Source organism: Phascolarctos cinereus, unplaced genomic scaffold, assembly GCF_003287225.1.
Source record: "Phascolarctos cinereus isolate Bilbo 61053 unplaced genomic scaffold, phaCin_HiC Scaffold_4;HRSCAF=312, whole genome shotgun sequence".
NCBI lineage: Eukaryota > Metazoa > Chordata > Mammalia > Diprotodontia > Phascolarctidae > Phascolarctos > Phascolarctos cinereus.
In genome coordinates this window covers 88,731,053-88,748,170 of record NW_027555847.1, presented here as the reverse complement: position 1 = coordinate 88,748,170, position 17,118 = coordinate 88,731,053, and the positions used below count along the sequence as shown (strand labels likewise).

Below are 17,118 nucleotides of genomic sequence, written 5' to 3'. Positions count from 1 at the left end.
GATTTCAAGGTCCCTTGCAGTTCTGAATCTGATCCTATGAACTAACCAAGTGAAAAGACTAGCAACCAAGTTCTCCTCCCTCTGCTAGCAGGGGCAAAACGGGATTCGGAAAAACTGCTGCTCACAGAGGTAGGATGGGACCAGGGTCTGAAGGTCAAGGGGAGACTCAGCAGCTGCTTTCGTTAGTCCTCGGCATCAGCCGGCTAACAGGCTGCCAGCTAACAAGTACACAGTCAGAAGAACAAAAGTCAGAGAAAAAAAGAGGTATTTATTATTTCCTGATAATAGAGGATCCCCTCACCACAGAGGAAAGTGTGCAGAAGGTGTTCTGCCACACACCTAATTGATCCTCACCGATTCCATGACTCGATTGTTGATTCAAAATTGTCCTAGTCATAGGGTGGGAGTTGGTTGGGAAAGAGGACACTTTCCCACGCAACCCTACCAGAATTAGGCTATTTTATTCTGCTTCTCGATTAGTGACACACAAAATTAAAACCCCAGTGTTGAAAAGCTGGTAATATGCTCTTAAGTATATATCCAAAGACAGCACAAATGGAGACAATAAACTACAGTCACATTTCAACATATGCAAACCAAAGGTTAAAAGGTGTCCTGAGAATTGTGTTCATCAACTAGTGTTTGAACAGTCTCTCAACTGAAGTTTAGTTGGTATTAAAAATATGTCTCTGGTACTGTTACTGATTCACGGCCCTTCTGGAACTGAGGAAGATGTCCTACGTAGCAGGTTTATAAAAGTTGGCTAGGGATGGCATAGGCGCAAAATAGATTGTGTTTTGAGGCTAGCTACTGACTTCAACCTCCAAAGCCTTATGAAATCTCCTTAAATGACCAAGACTGAATTCAAGTTTCAAAATGGCCACACTGAACCAGCCAAAGGATGTCTTTAAGGCATAAGTTATACAAAGTTCATTAAGTGTTCTTATTTCTTCATTCTCTTCCCCCTCCCCCGACCAATATGCAGATTCTTGCCAAGTTGAGTTCAGTCTCGACCCTCCCTTGTCACTGTACACCTCCTCCCTTTGTCTGGAGGATTGATGATTTCTGAGTTTCATAAATTAGGTGCAATCCAATTAAGGAACTTCATGGCAATTTCAAAGCCAAGGAAACAGGCCTAGGAAAAAAGAGATGGAAGGAGTGTTAGGAGAGTACTGATTCCCCATATTATGTGGAGACTAGCTCTCTATCATCCTCCCCTGCTACAGCTAAAGGGAAATCCATTAAATTCAGGAACCTCTCCAAAGCAAAAAGGGCTCAATCAGTGTTACTGCTATCAAAATAAAATAACTCTATCAAGTCACAGTAGCCACAGACCTATTTCCCAACAGTCAATCTATCCACCGTCCCACAACTCCCTGCTGTCTACCACTTGGTAGCCAGGAAACCAAATCAATAACTTCAGTTCCCGTGACCAACCACCCACAGAGGTGGTCATATCCTAGATCTTACCACCATCTGTGACTATGCCACCTCCATAATCTCAACACTGAAATTTCCCTCTCAGATAATAACCTCTTATCTGACAGTCTCTCCTATTGCTTCAATCTAGAAGAATATAAGCTCCTTGAAGACAAGGGCTGTTATTTATTTTCATTTTTGATTCTCAGGCACCTAACATAGTACACACCCAAAAAAGCTAGCTGATAACTTAACTGGGGCTCATTTATTTATTTATTTATTTTACTTTACTTTTCTTTGCATCTCAAAGGCTGAGTATAAGGACTGGTATGTATGAACAGGCGCTTAATTAACGCTTATTAAAGCTGGAGCCAGCTTTAACTTCTGAGCTCAATCTTTGGTTTGTAAACTTGTGTTTTTTTAATATTTAATTTAATGTTTAATAATAAATCCATCTCATTATAATGGGTTTCCTTTGTAATCTCATGTATTTTACTTTATGCATTTAAAAATGTGATTCTGAGAAGGCTTCACCAGACACTGTGCAAGGGGTCCATGACACCAAACAAATTCAGAGCCCTTACTCGAGGCAGAGAAGTAGTCTCCTCTTTCTGTCAAATAATGAAACAAAAGTTGTACACTGGACAGCACAGGGACAGGGGAGGTAGCATAACAGACAAGCAATCAGAATGCCTTGGTCCAAGTTCTGGCTTGGCCATATAACTAGCTAGTTATGACTCGAGAAAATCTTTCCCCTCGCTGGTCAGCTTCCTCTGCTACAAAATGAGGATGGTGGGCTGCATCATCGTCTCCAACTCTAACATTCAGTGACTCTCACATTCCCAACATCCAGTACAAGGAATCAGTGCCCCTTTGCTAAGAGCTTCTCTTCCAAAGCCAACTCGTGATTGAAGAGGCCAGTTAGTTCCCAGTGTGGAGATGTAAGCTCAAGGTGATTCAGAGCCCAGAGGACAGAACAGGATGCCTCTGTGCCCCAGTGCCCTAAACTTCTATAGAACTCAAATAGTATAGGTACCCAGGGACATGGAAAGCCATAGCTCCCCATGGGGAATGGTAATTGTTCAGCCACAATGGGTAGAACAAATATTCTCTGAAATTTAAGCAGGATGCAGAATTTCAAAACCTAAAGATGCAACTTCCCTCTTCCACCTGAGGACCAAGAAGGCAGGTCTCAATGATAACTATATAATAAAGGGATTGAGCACAAGAGTCTGAAATCAGGAAGAAGGCAACATCTGCCTCTGAGCTAGCTGCTTTGCCAGCCCCATGCTGTCTGGTCCCTAGCTTGCAGAATGGAGGAGCCTTAGGTGAGGCACAGAGGATGACATGGGTTCATACTTCATATCTGCTACTTCCTAGCCTTGGTTTCTTCATCTATAAAATGGGATGAATAATTCTTACACTATTGTTTGTTGTGAACTGACTGCTTTGTATAATTTCAAGAGCTATATAAAAGTGAGTTATCATGCAGACATTGCATAGTGTCACGGGAATAGCTTTGGACTTGGAATGAGAAGACCTGGGTTCCAACCTCTTTCTGACATTTACTAGTTATGTGATGCACAGCAAGTCATTTCAGTTCTCAAAGCCTCAGTTTCTTTATCTTTAAAAATGGCATCAATAACCCTTGCACTATTTATCTCACAAGACTGTTGAAAATACTTTGCAAACCTTCAAGCTCTATAGAATTGTAAGCAAGTCATGTTATTATTTTATACTTACAGCATTTGCTGGGAAGGCACGGATCATTACAGCAGTAAAACCTTTATACAGGGATGTGATACCCTCTTCTCGGATCAGCTCTCTCAGCACATCTCGGAATCCATTAGGGTATTTTCCAGGTGGGGCTGTTGGAGCAAAATAGTCAACTAAGACTTTATAAAGTTACCTGGGACCACTGTTTGAGCCCACACAGTATTACTGACACAGTTGAGTCAAGAGGGGGGTCCATTAGCAGTGGCTCAAGACACTAGCATATGTCACTGGGGAACACAGCAGTTGCCAAAAAGGGCTGCAACTTTAAGGTGATAGACCGAATCAGGTGTTTAATTCCTCAAACATATCTTTTATCTTGTCTACTGATACAGTACTGACCTCCTAACCTGACACAAACATAAAGGGGCAGTGGCTAAATAATCCACAAATCATTTTCTGTTTGTCTTTCAAATGCGGTATCATGTATGATTTGTTTTGGAAGAAAAGTAGATTTATCTTCTAATTTTTTTTCTTTGCCCAGGCTGACATCACAATGAGTCTACATTCCTGGTACACACACTGTCTTAGGTCTCTCTTGGAGGCTAATGGGGAATCCAGCAAGGGATTTAAGTATTGCTGTGGAGATTCCACCAATTAGCAGAGAACTGACTATACTTGCAACAGTTTTTATCTTCAAAAAAAGTCTTTTGATCAAAAGCAAAGGATGAAACATGTGTGGAAGCATTGTGGGTCGACTCCCCACTATGCAGCCTGATCCTCTCTCACCAGTCTGGAAGCGGGACTTCAGCACATCCGGAGGGATAGCCACAACCCAGTTAAAGATTCCTGCAAAGCCTCCAGCCACGAGGATTCGAGGGGCACTGAGCTCACTAACACTGCAGAGAACAAACCATTGTAAGAGGATGGTTAAGAGAAAGAGAAAGGCTGTGTGAGCTGAGAGAACCAAGCAGATCTGCCTGCAGAGGAAGGAGGAGGAGAAGTAGGTACAAGAACAGGTATTGGAGACTCCTTCCTGACTGTGGCCTTGGGTGAAAATAGTAACAGCTGCAGGAAAAAGGTGAGTGCTCCCTAATCACTTCTTAGGCAACCGCAGGAAAGGCAGTGAGTTGCAGGAATGGGAAACAAATGAGAAAAATGCAGCTAAGAAGTAGTTTCTTTTTTTTTCAGACATGGCTGAGTCACCCATTACAGTCCCAATGTGGAACTGTTAATCCTGGCCTATCGAAGTCAATGAATAAAAGGAGAACAGGAGGTCAAGACCTTCACACCTACTATCCAGAGAAGAAATGGAGCTAGTCTTAGAAGGCCATGTATTTCCCTTACCCTTCAGTTCTTTCCTAAGTTAGGAGCAGCAATCCCTAGGGAAGCTTTTTCTACTTACCTTTTGCCTTCTGGAGTGAAGAGATCTTTCAGCCACTCATAAGTCATGAAGTACATACCAGTGGCAGGAACATCTGTTTGTATCAAGAAAGATACTTGCTAAGAAAAATAAAGCAAAACTAGCTAATATTCTTGAATTTAAGAGTGTATGGTTAAAAGATTGGCCCTTGAAAAATATGAAAAGAGAGCTCCCTCCATCCCTTTGCAGAGACAAAGGTAGGAGGGTGGTCCATGGATGTACAATTATGGTTTTGTTGAGGTTTTTTTCCTCCCTTTTTTTTTTTAAAGAAAACCTTTATTATAAGGAACTGTTCTCTGAGAGGAGAAGGAATTTAAGGGAAATCTAGGCAATGCAAAAAAAAAGATCAATACAAATCTATTACTAAAAAAAAATTATCTACTAAAGCACAGAGTGGGGTTGGTATCTGGAGGGAGTATCCACAATGAAAAAATGAAGAATATTAAAAAGTATTAGAGTACTTTAAGGTTATCACCAGTTTTACCTTCTGAACCCATAAACTAGACTGATTTTGTTTGGGTTTTTGCTAGATTATCAATATTCAATTTGAATGATTACAAAAATTTGTCTTGTCATTATTTGAAAGTACTTTAAAAAATTCAATTACTTTTTCTTACCCCACCCCCAAATAGTGAATCATTCAAAGCTCAGTACAGGGATCCTCCTGAGATTTTCTCAGAAATACCACCAGACCCATTCCCTGCTACAAAGTCTTGAAAGGGTGGGAGGAGCAGATCCACTCCATCACTCACACCAACCAAGACATCCCCCTTGTACAACACAGCCCAACCTCCTCTACTTTACCTTCTCTGCCACATCATAATCTCAACCTAAGGATCTGCTCTTTTTCCCTGGAGATCTCTGTTCATCACTTCCTTTCCCATCCCAGCTCCTGCAGTCTCCTCCACGAAGAGTCTGCAAAGAGACCACACTGAGGGTTGCTGGCAATGCTCAGCCTTGTGGTACTCCCATTCGTTATGGGAAAAGGCTGTCCATCAGTATCCCACAGCCCTGCCTATGCACTATCCCGAAATCCACATCATACACTCTTAGCTCAGCTGACCTACTACTTATTTTGATATTTCCTAAAGATATGCTACTTACAGCCAATTTCATCTTAAATACGAAAAATAAGCTTTATATCCTGTCAGAAATGGGGGATTAAAAAATCCCAACTTCTGCCTTCTTTTAGTGCAAGATATATTTTTATGGCAGTTTTGCATATTCTGGAAGGGTGATACCCAGTGGTTACCTCGCATGAGCGTAAGCATAGTTCCTTTGTAAATGCTTCTTATTCCAGCTTCACGATAAAGTTTTTTGACACAATCCCAAGCACCAGTGTATTTTGTTTCACCTGAAGAAGCCTGAATCTGAGGGAGTGAGGGGGAGGCAAGAAAATCAGATTACCGAAAGTGAATCAACCCAGAGACAAGGCTAAGATGGCAAAGAGAAGCACTCAGCTGAGCCCTCCCAAAGTCCCCTCCAAATAACTCTAAAATACCACCTCAAATCAAATTCTGGAGCAGCAGAACTGACAACAGGTTGAGTGAAACAATTTTCCAGCCCAAGAAAACTTAGGAGGTCAGCAGGAAAGGTCTATCTCACCAGGGTGGTGGTCAGGCCTGGAGTGGAGCATAGAATGTGCAGCACAGGGTGCATCACAGGGTGCCTTGGAGGTGGCTGCCTTGGTGGTGGCAGCAACTTCTGGATCTCTCAGCCCATAGACAGTGGGGGAGTCAGACAACTGGTTGGAAAGATAGCAGGGGATTCTTTGCTGGCACTAGGTTCAAGACCCTGTGGTTATTCACAGGGGTGTAGGGGTCCTGCTCCCAACCCAGAGGGAAGCACTAGCAATTGTGCCTGCAGGAGGGTGTGGAACCTGGTCACAGTCCCAGGGACAGAAGGAATGCTAGCACTGGTGGCTACAGGAGAAAAAAGGTCTCTTCCTGGGTAAAGACCAGCAAACAGGTCAGAAGACCAGGGACCACGCCTCTCCTTAGATAATACCACCTTGGAAGCACCAATAACATATTGACCTGAGGGCTAGCTCTGAAAACAGTAGCAAAAAAAGTCCTGAAGTGTGGGGCAGTGCCCCCTCCACTCCAGGAGTAGAATCCAAATTTAACATAAAGCTAAAAGTCAAGAAATTGGATAGAAAAATGAACAGACAACAAAAGAACACTACTATAACAAATAACTGTGAAAACAGGAAAGATTCAGAGAAAAACCCAGAAGACAATGATGTCAAAGCAACTACAAGCAAAGCCACAAAGAAAAAAATGTAAATTGGATACAAGTCTAACAAGAATTCCTGGAAGAGCTCAAAAAGGATTTTAAAAATCAAATAATAGAGGTAGAGTAAAAAGTGATAAAAGAAATGAGAATGATGAAAGAAAATTATGAAAAAAGAATCAACAACTTGGTAAAAAAGACACAAAAAATTAATAAAGGAAACAATACCTAAAAAACCAGAATTGGCCAACTGGTAAAAGTAGGCACAAAAGCTCACTGAAGAAAATAATTCCTTAAAAATTAGAATTGGGAGAGTGGAAACAAATGACTCCATGAGAAACCAAGAAAAAGCAAATCAAAGTAAAAAGAATTTTAAAAAATAGAAGAAAATGTGAAATAGCTCACCAGAAAAACAAGTGACCTGGAAAAAATGGAACAAGGAGAGATAAGTTAAGAATTTATTGTACTACCTGAGAACCATGATTTAAAAAAAAAAGCCTAAACATCATCTTTCAAGAAATTATCAAGGAAAACTGTCCTGATAGATTAGAACCAGAAAGTAAAATAGAAACTGAAAGACTCTACCAAGTTTGGGAAAGAGATCCCAAAATGAAAACTCCCAGGAATATTATAGTCAAATTCTAGAGCTCTCAGCTCAAGGAGAAAATATTGCAAGCACACCATAAAGAAATAATTCATGTATCATGGAGCCAGAGTCAGGACCATACAAGATTTGGCAGCTTCCATATTAGAAGACTAGAAGGCTTGGAATATGATATTCCAGAGGGCAAAGAAGCTAGTATTATAATCAGGAATCACTACCCAGCATAACTGAGTAAAATCCTTCAGGGCTAAAAAATGGATATTTAACAAAACAGAAGACTTCTAAGCACTGCTGATGGCAAGACCAGAGCTGAATAGAAAATGACTTTCAAATATAATACTTAAGCAAAGCATAAAAAGGTAAAACTGAAAGAGAAATCATAAGAGAATCAATAAGGTTAAAATGTTTACATTCCCATACAGGAAGATGATAATTTTAGTTACTAAGAACTTTATCACTATTAGGGCAGTTAGAAGGAGTATACAAAGGCAGAGAGCACAGGAGTGAGTTAATTATGATGAGATGACTTAAAAAAGGTAAAATTAAGGGGTGAAAAAGAAGGATGCACCGGGAGAACAAAAGAGGCACAAAAAGAAGAGCTTTTACAATGGAGGGAAAGATACAGGAGGAAGGTGGTGAGCAACACTTGAACCTTATTCTCATTGGAATTGGCTCAGAGAGGGAATAATATTCGCACTCTATCTTACCCTATAGAAAAGCAAGGAGGGGAAGGGGACAAGAGAAGGGGAGGGAAAATTAAGAGAGACAATGGTTAGAAGCAAAACAGACTTTTTGAGGGGGGATAGGTTAAAAAGAGAAAGAAGGATAAACAGGGGTAAAAATAGGATAGAGGGAAATATACAGTTAATAATTCTATCTGTGAATGGGAATAGGATAAACTCACTCATAAAATGGAAATCGATAGCAGAATGGATTAAAACCAGAATCCAACAATATGTTACAAGAAACACACTTGAAACAGAGATACACCAGAGAGTAAAAATAAGGGGCTGGAGCAGAATTTATTATGTTTCAGCTGAGGTTTAAAAAAAAAAGAGCCAGAGTAGCAATCATGATCTCAGACAAAGCAAAAGCAAAACTAGATCTAATTAAAAGAGATAAGCTGAGAAAATACAATTTGCTAAACAGTACCATAGACAGTGAAGCATTATCAATACTAAACATATAAGCACCAAATGGTAGAGCATCTAAATTCTTAAAGGAAAAGTTAAATGAGTTATAGGAGGAAACAGAGAGTAAAACCATACTACTGAGGACCTCAACTTTTCCCTCTCAGAATTAATCTAATCATAAAATGAACAAGAAAGGAATTAAGAAGATGAATAAAATTTTACAAAAGTTAAAAATGATAGACCTTTGAAGAAAACTGAATGGGAATAGAAAAAATATCTTTTTCTCAGTGGTAAATAGCACCTACACAAAAATTAATCACGTATTAAGGCATAAAAACCTCACAACCAAATGCAAAAAAGCAGAAACATTAAATGTATCCTTTTGCAGATCATAATGCAACAAAAATTATATTCAATAAAGGGTTGTGGAAACATGGATTCAAAATTAATTGGAAATCAAATAATCTAATCCTAAAAATGACTGGGTCAAAGAAGACAACACAGAAACAATCAATAATTTAATTAAAAAGAATGACAACAATGAAGCAACATACCAAAATTTATGGGATGTAGTCAAAGCAGTACTTAGGGAAAATTTATAACTCTAAATGCTTACATCAATAAACTAGAGAAAGAATAAATCAATGAACTGGGCAATCAACTAAAAAAACTAGAAAAAGAGTAAATTAAAAATCCCCAATTAAATGCCAAATTGGAAATCCTGAAAAACCAAAGGAGAGATTAATAAAATTGAAAGAAAACCATTGAACTAATAAAGAAAACCAGGGGCTAGTTTTATTTTAAAAAAAATAGATAAACCATTCATTAATTTGATTAAAGGAAAAAAACCAAAACAAATGACCAGTATTAAAAATGAAAAGGGTGAATTTACCACTAAGAAAGATGAAATTAAAGGAATTATTTGGGCCTATTTTGCCCAACTATATGTCAATAAATCTGACAATTGAAAGTAAAATGGATGAATATTTACAAAAATATAAACTGCCCAGATTAACTGAAGAGGAAACAGATCTCATCTTAGAAAAATAAATTGAATAAGCCATCAATGAGCTCCCTAAGAAAAAATCACCAGGGCTAGGTGGATTCCCAAGTGAATTCTACCAAATGTTTAAATAACAATTAATTCCAATACTATATAAACTATGTGGAAAAATAGGCAAAGAGGGATTCCTACCAAATTCCTTTTGCAATGCAAATATGGTGGTGATATCTAAGCCAGGAAGAGCAAAAACAGAGAAAGAAAACTATAGACCAATTTCCCTAATGAATGCTGATGTAAAAATTTTAAATAAAAATATTAGCAAGTAATAATAACAGTAATATATCTCAAAGATTATATACAGTATGACCAGGTGGAATTTATATCAGAAATGCAGAGCTGGTTAAATGTCAAAGAAACTATCAGCATAATTGACCATACCAATAACAAAAAAAAATTAAAATTAAAATCATATGATTATCTCAATAGATGCAGAAAAATCTTTTGACAAAATACAACATTCATTCCTATTAAAAACACAAGACAGCACAAGAATATATGGAGCTTTCCTTAAAATAATAAGCTGTATCTACCTAAAATTATCAGCAAGCATTATCTGTAATGGGGATAAGCTAGAAGTCTTTCCAATAAGATGAGAGGTGAAACAGGAATGCTCATTACCACCAAGATTATTCAATATTTTTCTAGAAATAAAATGCTAGCTATAGCAGTAAGACAAGAAAAAGAAATAGAAGGAATCAGAATAGATAACGTGGAAACACAACTATCACTCTTTGCAGATGATATGATGCTATACTTAGAGAATCAGCTAAAAAACTAGTTGAAACTTTAGCAAAGCTGTAGAATATAAAATAAACTGATATGAATCATCAGCATTTCTACATATTACCAGTAAAGTCCAGCAGTGAGAGACAGAAAGAAAAATTCTATTTAAAATAACTGGAGACAATATGAAATACTTGAGAGTCTATCTGCTAGGATAAACTGGGGAATTATATGAACACAATTACAAAACATTTTCACACAAATAAAGTCAGATTTAAACAATTGGAGAAATATTAATTGTTCACGGGTAGGCTGAGACAATATAATAAAAATGACAATTTTACCAAAATTTATTTATTCAGTCCATACCAAACTATCAAAAAATTATTTTACAGAGCTAGAAAAAATAATATGATAAAATTCATCTGGAAGAACAAAAGGTCAAGAATATTAAGGGAATCAATGAAAAAAAACGTGAAGGAAGATGGCTTAGCAGTACCAGACATCAAACTGTATTATAAAGTAGTAATAATCAAAACAATCTGGTATTAGTTAAAAGTAGAGTAAATCAGTGGAACAGTAGATACACAATACATTGTAGTAAATGGCCATAGTAATCAGGGTTTGATAAACTCAAAGATCCAAGCCTTTGGAACAAGAACTCATTATTTGACTTATTTTCCCAGCAAAAACTGCAAAGCAGTTTGGTAAAAACTAGATATAGACCAATATCTCATACCAAATACTAAGTCAAGGTCAAATTTGACATAAAGGTAGACATAAAGGGTGATATAATCAAATTAGGGGAGCATGGAATATTTTACCTGTCAAATTTATGGTTAAGGGAAAGATGTATGACCAAACAAGAATAAGAGAAAATTACAGGATGTAAAATGGATTAATTTTGATTACAGCAAATTGAAACTTTTTACACAAATAAAACCAATGCAACCAAGATCAAAAGGAAAGAAAGAAGGAAATGGATAATTTTTTTTACAAGTTTCTCTGATAAAGGTCTTATTTCTCAAATATATAGATATCTGAGTCAAATTTATAAGAATATGAGTCATTATCCAATCGATAAATGGTCAAAGGATATGAATAGGCAGTTTTCAGATGAAGAAATCAAAGCTATCTCTAGTTACATGAAAAAAATGCTCTAAATCATTACTGATTAGAAAAAGGCAAATTAAAACAACTATGAGATATCATCTCACATCTATCAGATTGGTTAATATGACAGAAAAGGAAAGTGACAACTGTTGGAGGGGATATGGAAAAATAAAGACACTAATACACAGTTGGTGGAGTTATGAACTGATCCAACCATTCTGGAGAGCAAATTGGAATTATGTCCAAAGGGCTATAAAACCCTGCATACCCTTTGACCCAGCAAAACCACTACTAGGTCTGTAACCCAAAGAGATCAAAGAAAAAGGAAAAGGACCTAAATATAGCAGCTCTTTTTGCAATGCCAAACAATTAGGAATTGAGGGGATGCCCACCAATTGGGGAATAGCTGAACAATTTGTGCTATATAATTTGTGATAAGAGTACTATGGTTGGGGCAGCTAGGTGGTGCAGTGGATAGAGCACCAGCCCTGGAGTCGGGAGGACATGAGTTCAAATCCGGTCTCAGACCAGAAACTTGGTACTTACTAGCTGTGTGACCCTGGGCAACTGCCTCACCAAAAAAAAAAAAAAGAGTACTATGGTGCTATAAGAAACGATGAGCAGGATGCTTTCAGAAAAACCTGGAAGACTTACATGAACTGATACAAAGTGAAATGAGCAGAACCAGAAACAGTAACAGCAATATTGTACAATGATCAACTGTGAATGACTTAGCTATTCTTAGCAATACAGAGATCTAAGACAATTCCAAAGGACTTACAATGAAAAATGTTATCCATCTCCACTGAAAAAAAAAATGACAGTCTGAATGTAGATTGAAGCATACGTTTTTTTACCCTCTTCATTATTCTCGGTTTTTTGGTCTGTATTTTCTTTTGCAATAGAGTTAATATGGAAATGTTTTGCATGACTGCACATGTATAATATATATAAATTGCTTGCCTTCTGAGGGAAGGGGCAGGAAAGGAAGGAGAGAATTTGGAACTCAAAATTTTAAAAAACAAATATTAAATGCAATTGAGAAAAAAATAAAATAAAAATTAAGTGTAAAAAAAGTGAATCAACCCAACTGAAAGATCTTTATTAAATATCCCACTGGAATGGCAAAAAGTGAAAAACTGTAAAAATGTATTGTTGGCAACATTGTGTCAAAATGGACATTTCAATATGTCATTAAGTGGCTATCAACTGGTAGAAACATTCTGGAGACCAAGATAACAAAATGTACTTTCCACACAGTGGTCCCATTGCTGACACTATCTCAAAAACCATTTCTTTAAAAGGGTGCGGAGGGAGAGGAAGGACTTATCTGTACAGAAATATTTATAATCTGTAATAACAAAAAAAATGATATAAACTTTTCTTGTAATTGGAGATAAACTACATATGTTAACATAATGGAATACATCCTACAAAAATGATAAATATCAAACATAAATAAGTATGGAAATAAAAGGTGATGCAAACAGAAAACAGTAGAACCAGAATGTACAACTTGACTATAAGAGAAAAAAAAGGAAGAAAAGGAAGAAAGAAGCAAAAAAAGAAGAAAAGTTGGAGGTCTCAGAATTTTAGACATGCCTGAAAGATGTGCAGCACAAATTTTTTTTTTGCTTTCCTTTTTGTTCATTAAATTACTTCTACCTTGTTATTTAAGATTTTATTTGTTATTTTTTTTTGTTGATAGTTATTACCTTTTTAATACAAACATTAAATCTTTATGCTAGGGCTTCTCCTTAAGTGTTTCCCCAAATACCTAACCAGTAACTTTCCACACGAGGGAATTGAGCATGGGATTTTTCAGTTAACAATTCGCTCATTCAACAAACACAAACTAAGTAACTATCATGCAGAAGATACAATAGATGGAGAAGATAAATAGTTCCTATCTCTGTAGAACTTACAGCCTAGTTACAAAGTCAGAACACACAGATATTAAAAAACTGAAAAACAATTCAAGATAACATAAATGATAAAGGAATTCAGTATTAGGTCAAAAGCACTGCTGCAGAGGGAGACTGTGCAGGAGGTGGGTCTTGAGCTGTCTGTTAAAGGAAAGGTAGGGTTTGGATAGGTGGAGAAGCATAGGAATGGGAGGCCATTCTCTCAAGTCTGATGCACCGCAGTGTTTTTCTAGCTTTCTGATCGGCTGAATAAAGTATGTAGCTTTAAAGTGGAGAATGACAGGTCTGTCTTGCTTTCTTGCTAATAAGATACATCAATATTCTTCTCTCACACTTGAGCTAGATGTCCCACAGCACCTCAAACTCAACATACTCCAAATACAACTCATTACTTCCACCCAAATCCACTCCTTTCCAAATTTACCTATTTCTATCAAAGGTGCCACCAACCCTCCAACCACCCAGGTTCAAAACCTTGGAGCTATCCTCTTAGCCTAATTCCACACAGCTAATCAACTGCCACATCCTGTTGTTTCTACCTCTATGACATATTTTGCATCTGTCCTCTTCTCTCCACTCACGTGGCCACCACTCTAGTTAAGGCCTTCATCAGCTCTTACAGAATACTTTACAAAAGCCTCCTAAATGGTCTCCTAGCCTCAAGTCTTTCCCCACACAGCTGCCAAAGATTTTCCTAAGTGCAGGTCTGATTGTCACTCTCCTACTTAATAAATTCTAATGGCTCCCCATTCCATTTAGGATCCAATACAGGCTTTCCATCCTTCTTACATACCTCTTCACACACACTGCAGGCCAGCCAAACTAACCTTCTTACTCATCCTCACACAAGGTATTCCAACTCCTACTTCCATTCCTTTGTACTAGCTCTCTCCTATCCCTGGGCTGCACTCTCTCCTCACCTCTGCCTTTGAACCCCTAATTTCCTTCAAAGAACAGCTAAAGTGCCAACTTCTACAGCACAGGAAGCCTTTCCTAATCCCCAGCTTCTAGTGTCTTCCCCCTAAAATTACACTTTCTCTCTTTTGTCTGTACCTACATATGTATATGTTATATCCTCTAATGGCATGTACACTCCTTGGGAAGAGGGACAATTTCATTTTTGTGTCTGTATCTCTAGCAACAAGCAATAGTGCCTGGCATACAGGTGGCATTTAATGAATGTATGTTGATGGACTGATAGATAATTAAAAGTTCCCATATTTCTATAAACCTTGAAAACATTTTGCACATGTATCTAGCACTGGTACTTAAGGAATGGAGGGACTTTTAAAAAATGGCAAACAAAAACTATACAACTGAAAAGCACAATACTTTCTTCCTGCTTACCTGTAAGAGACACTTTATTCTTTCTCCAGGAGTCATGATTGCTGTTGTGAACACACCAGATAACATTCCAGCTGCAAACAGCTGGGGATAACTACAGTGGAAAAAACAAGAGTAGTAGAGAGCCAGTGATTAACTACACAGGATGTAGGAAATTCCAGAAATGAGGCAGCTTTATACCCAAACATCTGTACTTTACAAAGCTGCAAAGGGTATTTGGAGGACCCATCATTGCAAAGCTAGAAGGTTGAGGTTTTGGTTTTGTTTTGCTTTTGTCTTGCTTTTCCAGGGCCCAAGGTCCAAGGAAGCTAAAGGGTTAAGAAGGTTTTGCACCATTGTGGCCTTCCATACCAAAAAAAGTGGGAGGTCTGGGTTAAGAAGTAATCTTGGCTCATTTCCTAATGGACACTAAGTATGGATACAAGCTATCTTTTGAGGGTCACCAAGGAACTGAGAACACTCTGCCCTCCAAGCACTGAGGGTGTGTGGAATGAATAATGGCTGTCTCACATTATCAGGAAGGAGGTAGATGGAGCTGAGCCAGTCTTTAATTCTGCAAAGCTGCCTGCCCACCTGCCTGCCTGCACACAATGGCATCTTCAGGTTTGCTTTGTCTATGGCCAAAGAATTGGTAATAACATAGTAACAACAACTGACATACTTTAAGGTTAAAAAAGTGCTTTACATAGTTTATCTTGTTTGATGTCATAACTTTGGCAAGTCAATTTGATAGGTATCATTAACCCCATTTTATAGATGGAGAAATAAAAGCTCAGAGAAGCCTTGCCCATGGTCACAAAACCACCACATAAGGGTGGGAGGCAAGAGTTGAACCCCAGGCCTCTTTTGATCCCAAGTCTAGTCTTTTCCCATTATGTCACTGCCTTTGCAGTAGTGGCTTTGATGACTTCCTGTCTTGCTCAGTTTCCATTCCTATTCAGACCAACCTTTGAGCCTGGTTAATAGGAACAAGGAACAGAGCTGAAGTTGGTTACATTTCAACAAGAGCTATAGAATCTTGGGAAATACTTCTGACAAACTCCTTTGCTCGGCCACAGTGAGCCTGACGAATTGTATAACCAGAAGAATCTGATGCACATGGCATCCACAGCTGGCACAACAGTTGGGTAGCAGTAGCTCCCCATCCCTGTTTCCAGGTTGAAATGGGGATTTGAATTTAGGATAAGGGATTCAGCAACAATGGATTGAGCTTCTAAACTCTTTCTTTACCTTCTCCCCTCTGCCCACTTCAGAATAAGCTCTATATCACTAAAAATTGTATAGCTCTAGTTAATCTGTTGAAGCTTGGACCCGTGGCTACTGAATCACAGTCTGATCCTCACACTGGAAAGTAGGAATAAAGCTAAGAGGAAGCAAATTCCTAGAATCTGGGAATGGTGTATGCCTACCTAGAAGAATGGTGGGGAATTCAGTGGCTTGTGTGGTGATGACAAGAGGGAGGAGAGGAAACGTCTTGCTTATAAAGGGAGGACCAATGGAACTACATGAAGCACATAGTATGGAGAGGAAAAATGTTCCTTTCCCAAGTAAGGTGACATGTTGATCATTGCAATAATGAGGCTAACTAGGTTCCTACTAGCCTACCATCAGAGCAAGTAGATAATGGAGTCCAGTGACAACCACCAAGACTGAAGCCCTTTACATCCCTTACCTTCCACTCTGATATAAGAAGAGTAAGACACAAATAGTGCAATTTAAATAATTCTCATTGATCCTATGGAAATCACTCATTACTTTACAGTACTCACTGCCTATGTCCAAAGAACAGCATACTTACCCACCCCATCCTGAGCAAAAATATGAAAATGACTAACCAGAATTCTACATCCAGTAGCACCACAATCCTAAGCCTGGTACTCTAGCTGGCATGGCCTGCCTCAAACTGATCCTGCATCTTTTAACTATAAATACTCTAGAGGCTATGAATGTTTGTGAAAGACACTGATGTTCTGGTGTGTTCAGTGGAGGGTGACAAGGATAGTAAAGGGGCTTAGGATCATGCCAAATTAGGAGCAGTTCAAAGAAGTTGTGGGGTTTAGCCTGAAAAAAAAAAAGGGATTCTTCTAGAACTTGAAGGACTATCACATGGAAGAGGGATAAGGCTTGTTCTGAATGGCCTCAATGGGAAGAACTAGAAGCCACAGGTAGAAGTTACAAAAAGAAAATTGAGGCTAGAGGTCAGGAAAATGTTCCTAATATGTAACGTTATTCAAAAATGGAATAGACTGCCTCAGGCTCCCCCTCATGGAGGTCTCCAGCCAAAAGCTGGATGGATGATTAGGTATGGTAGAGCAGATTTTTCTACAAGAGAAACATTGGAACAGATGTCCAGTGAAGTCCCTTCCAACTCTGAGATAGGCAAGTCTGGGATCTATTTGGAGAGAGTGACTAGAGACCATCAATGA

At 38.3% G+C, this 17,118-nt stretch overlaps 1 protein-coding gene across 1 annotated transcript in view; it reads right to left on the bottom strand.

Moving 5' to 3' along the window:
• Positions 1-248: 248 nt before the first annotated feature.
• Positions 249-17,118, bottom strand: part of SLC25A20 (solute carrier family 25 member 20) — a 38,224-nt gene continuing 21,354 nt past the window's right edge. Inside the window, exons 4-9 of the mRNA XM_020998987.2 lie at positions 14,696-14,786; positions 5,808-5,925; positions 4,538-4,610; positions 3,922-4,031; positions 3,163-3,287; positions 249-1,135 (exon numbers count right to left, since the gene is read on the bottom strand). Of these exons, the coding sequence (XP_020854646.1) occupies positions 1,073-1,135; positions 3,163-3,287; positions 3,922-4,031; positions 4,538-4,610; positions 5,808-5,925; positions 14,696-14,786 (580 nt within the window). The 3' untranslated portion in view covers positions 249-1,072. The remainder of the gene's footprint in view (positions 1,136-3,162; positions 3,288-3,921; positions 4,032-4,537; positions 4,611-5,807; positions 5,926-14,695; positions 14,787-17,118) is intronic.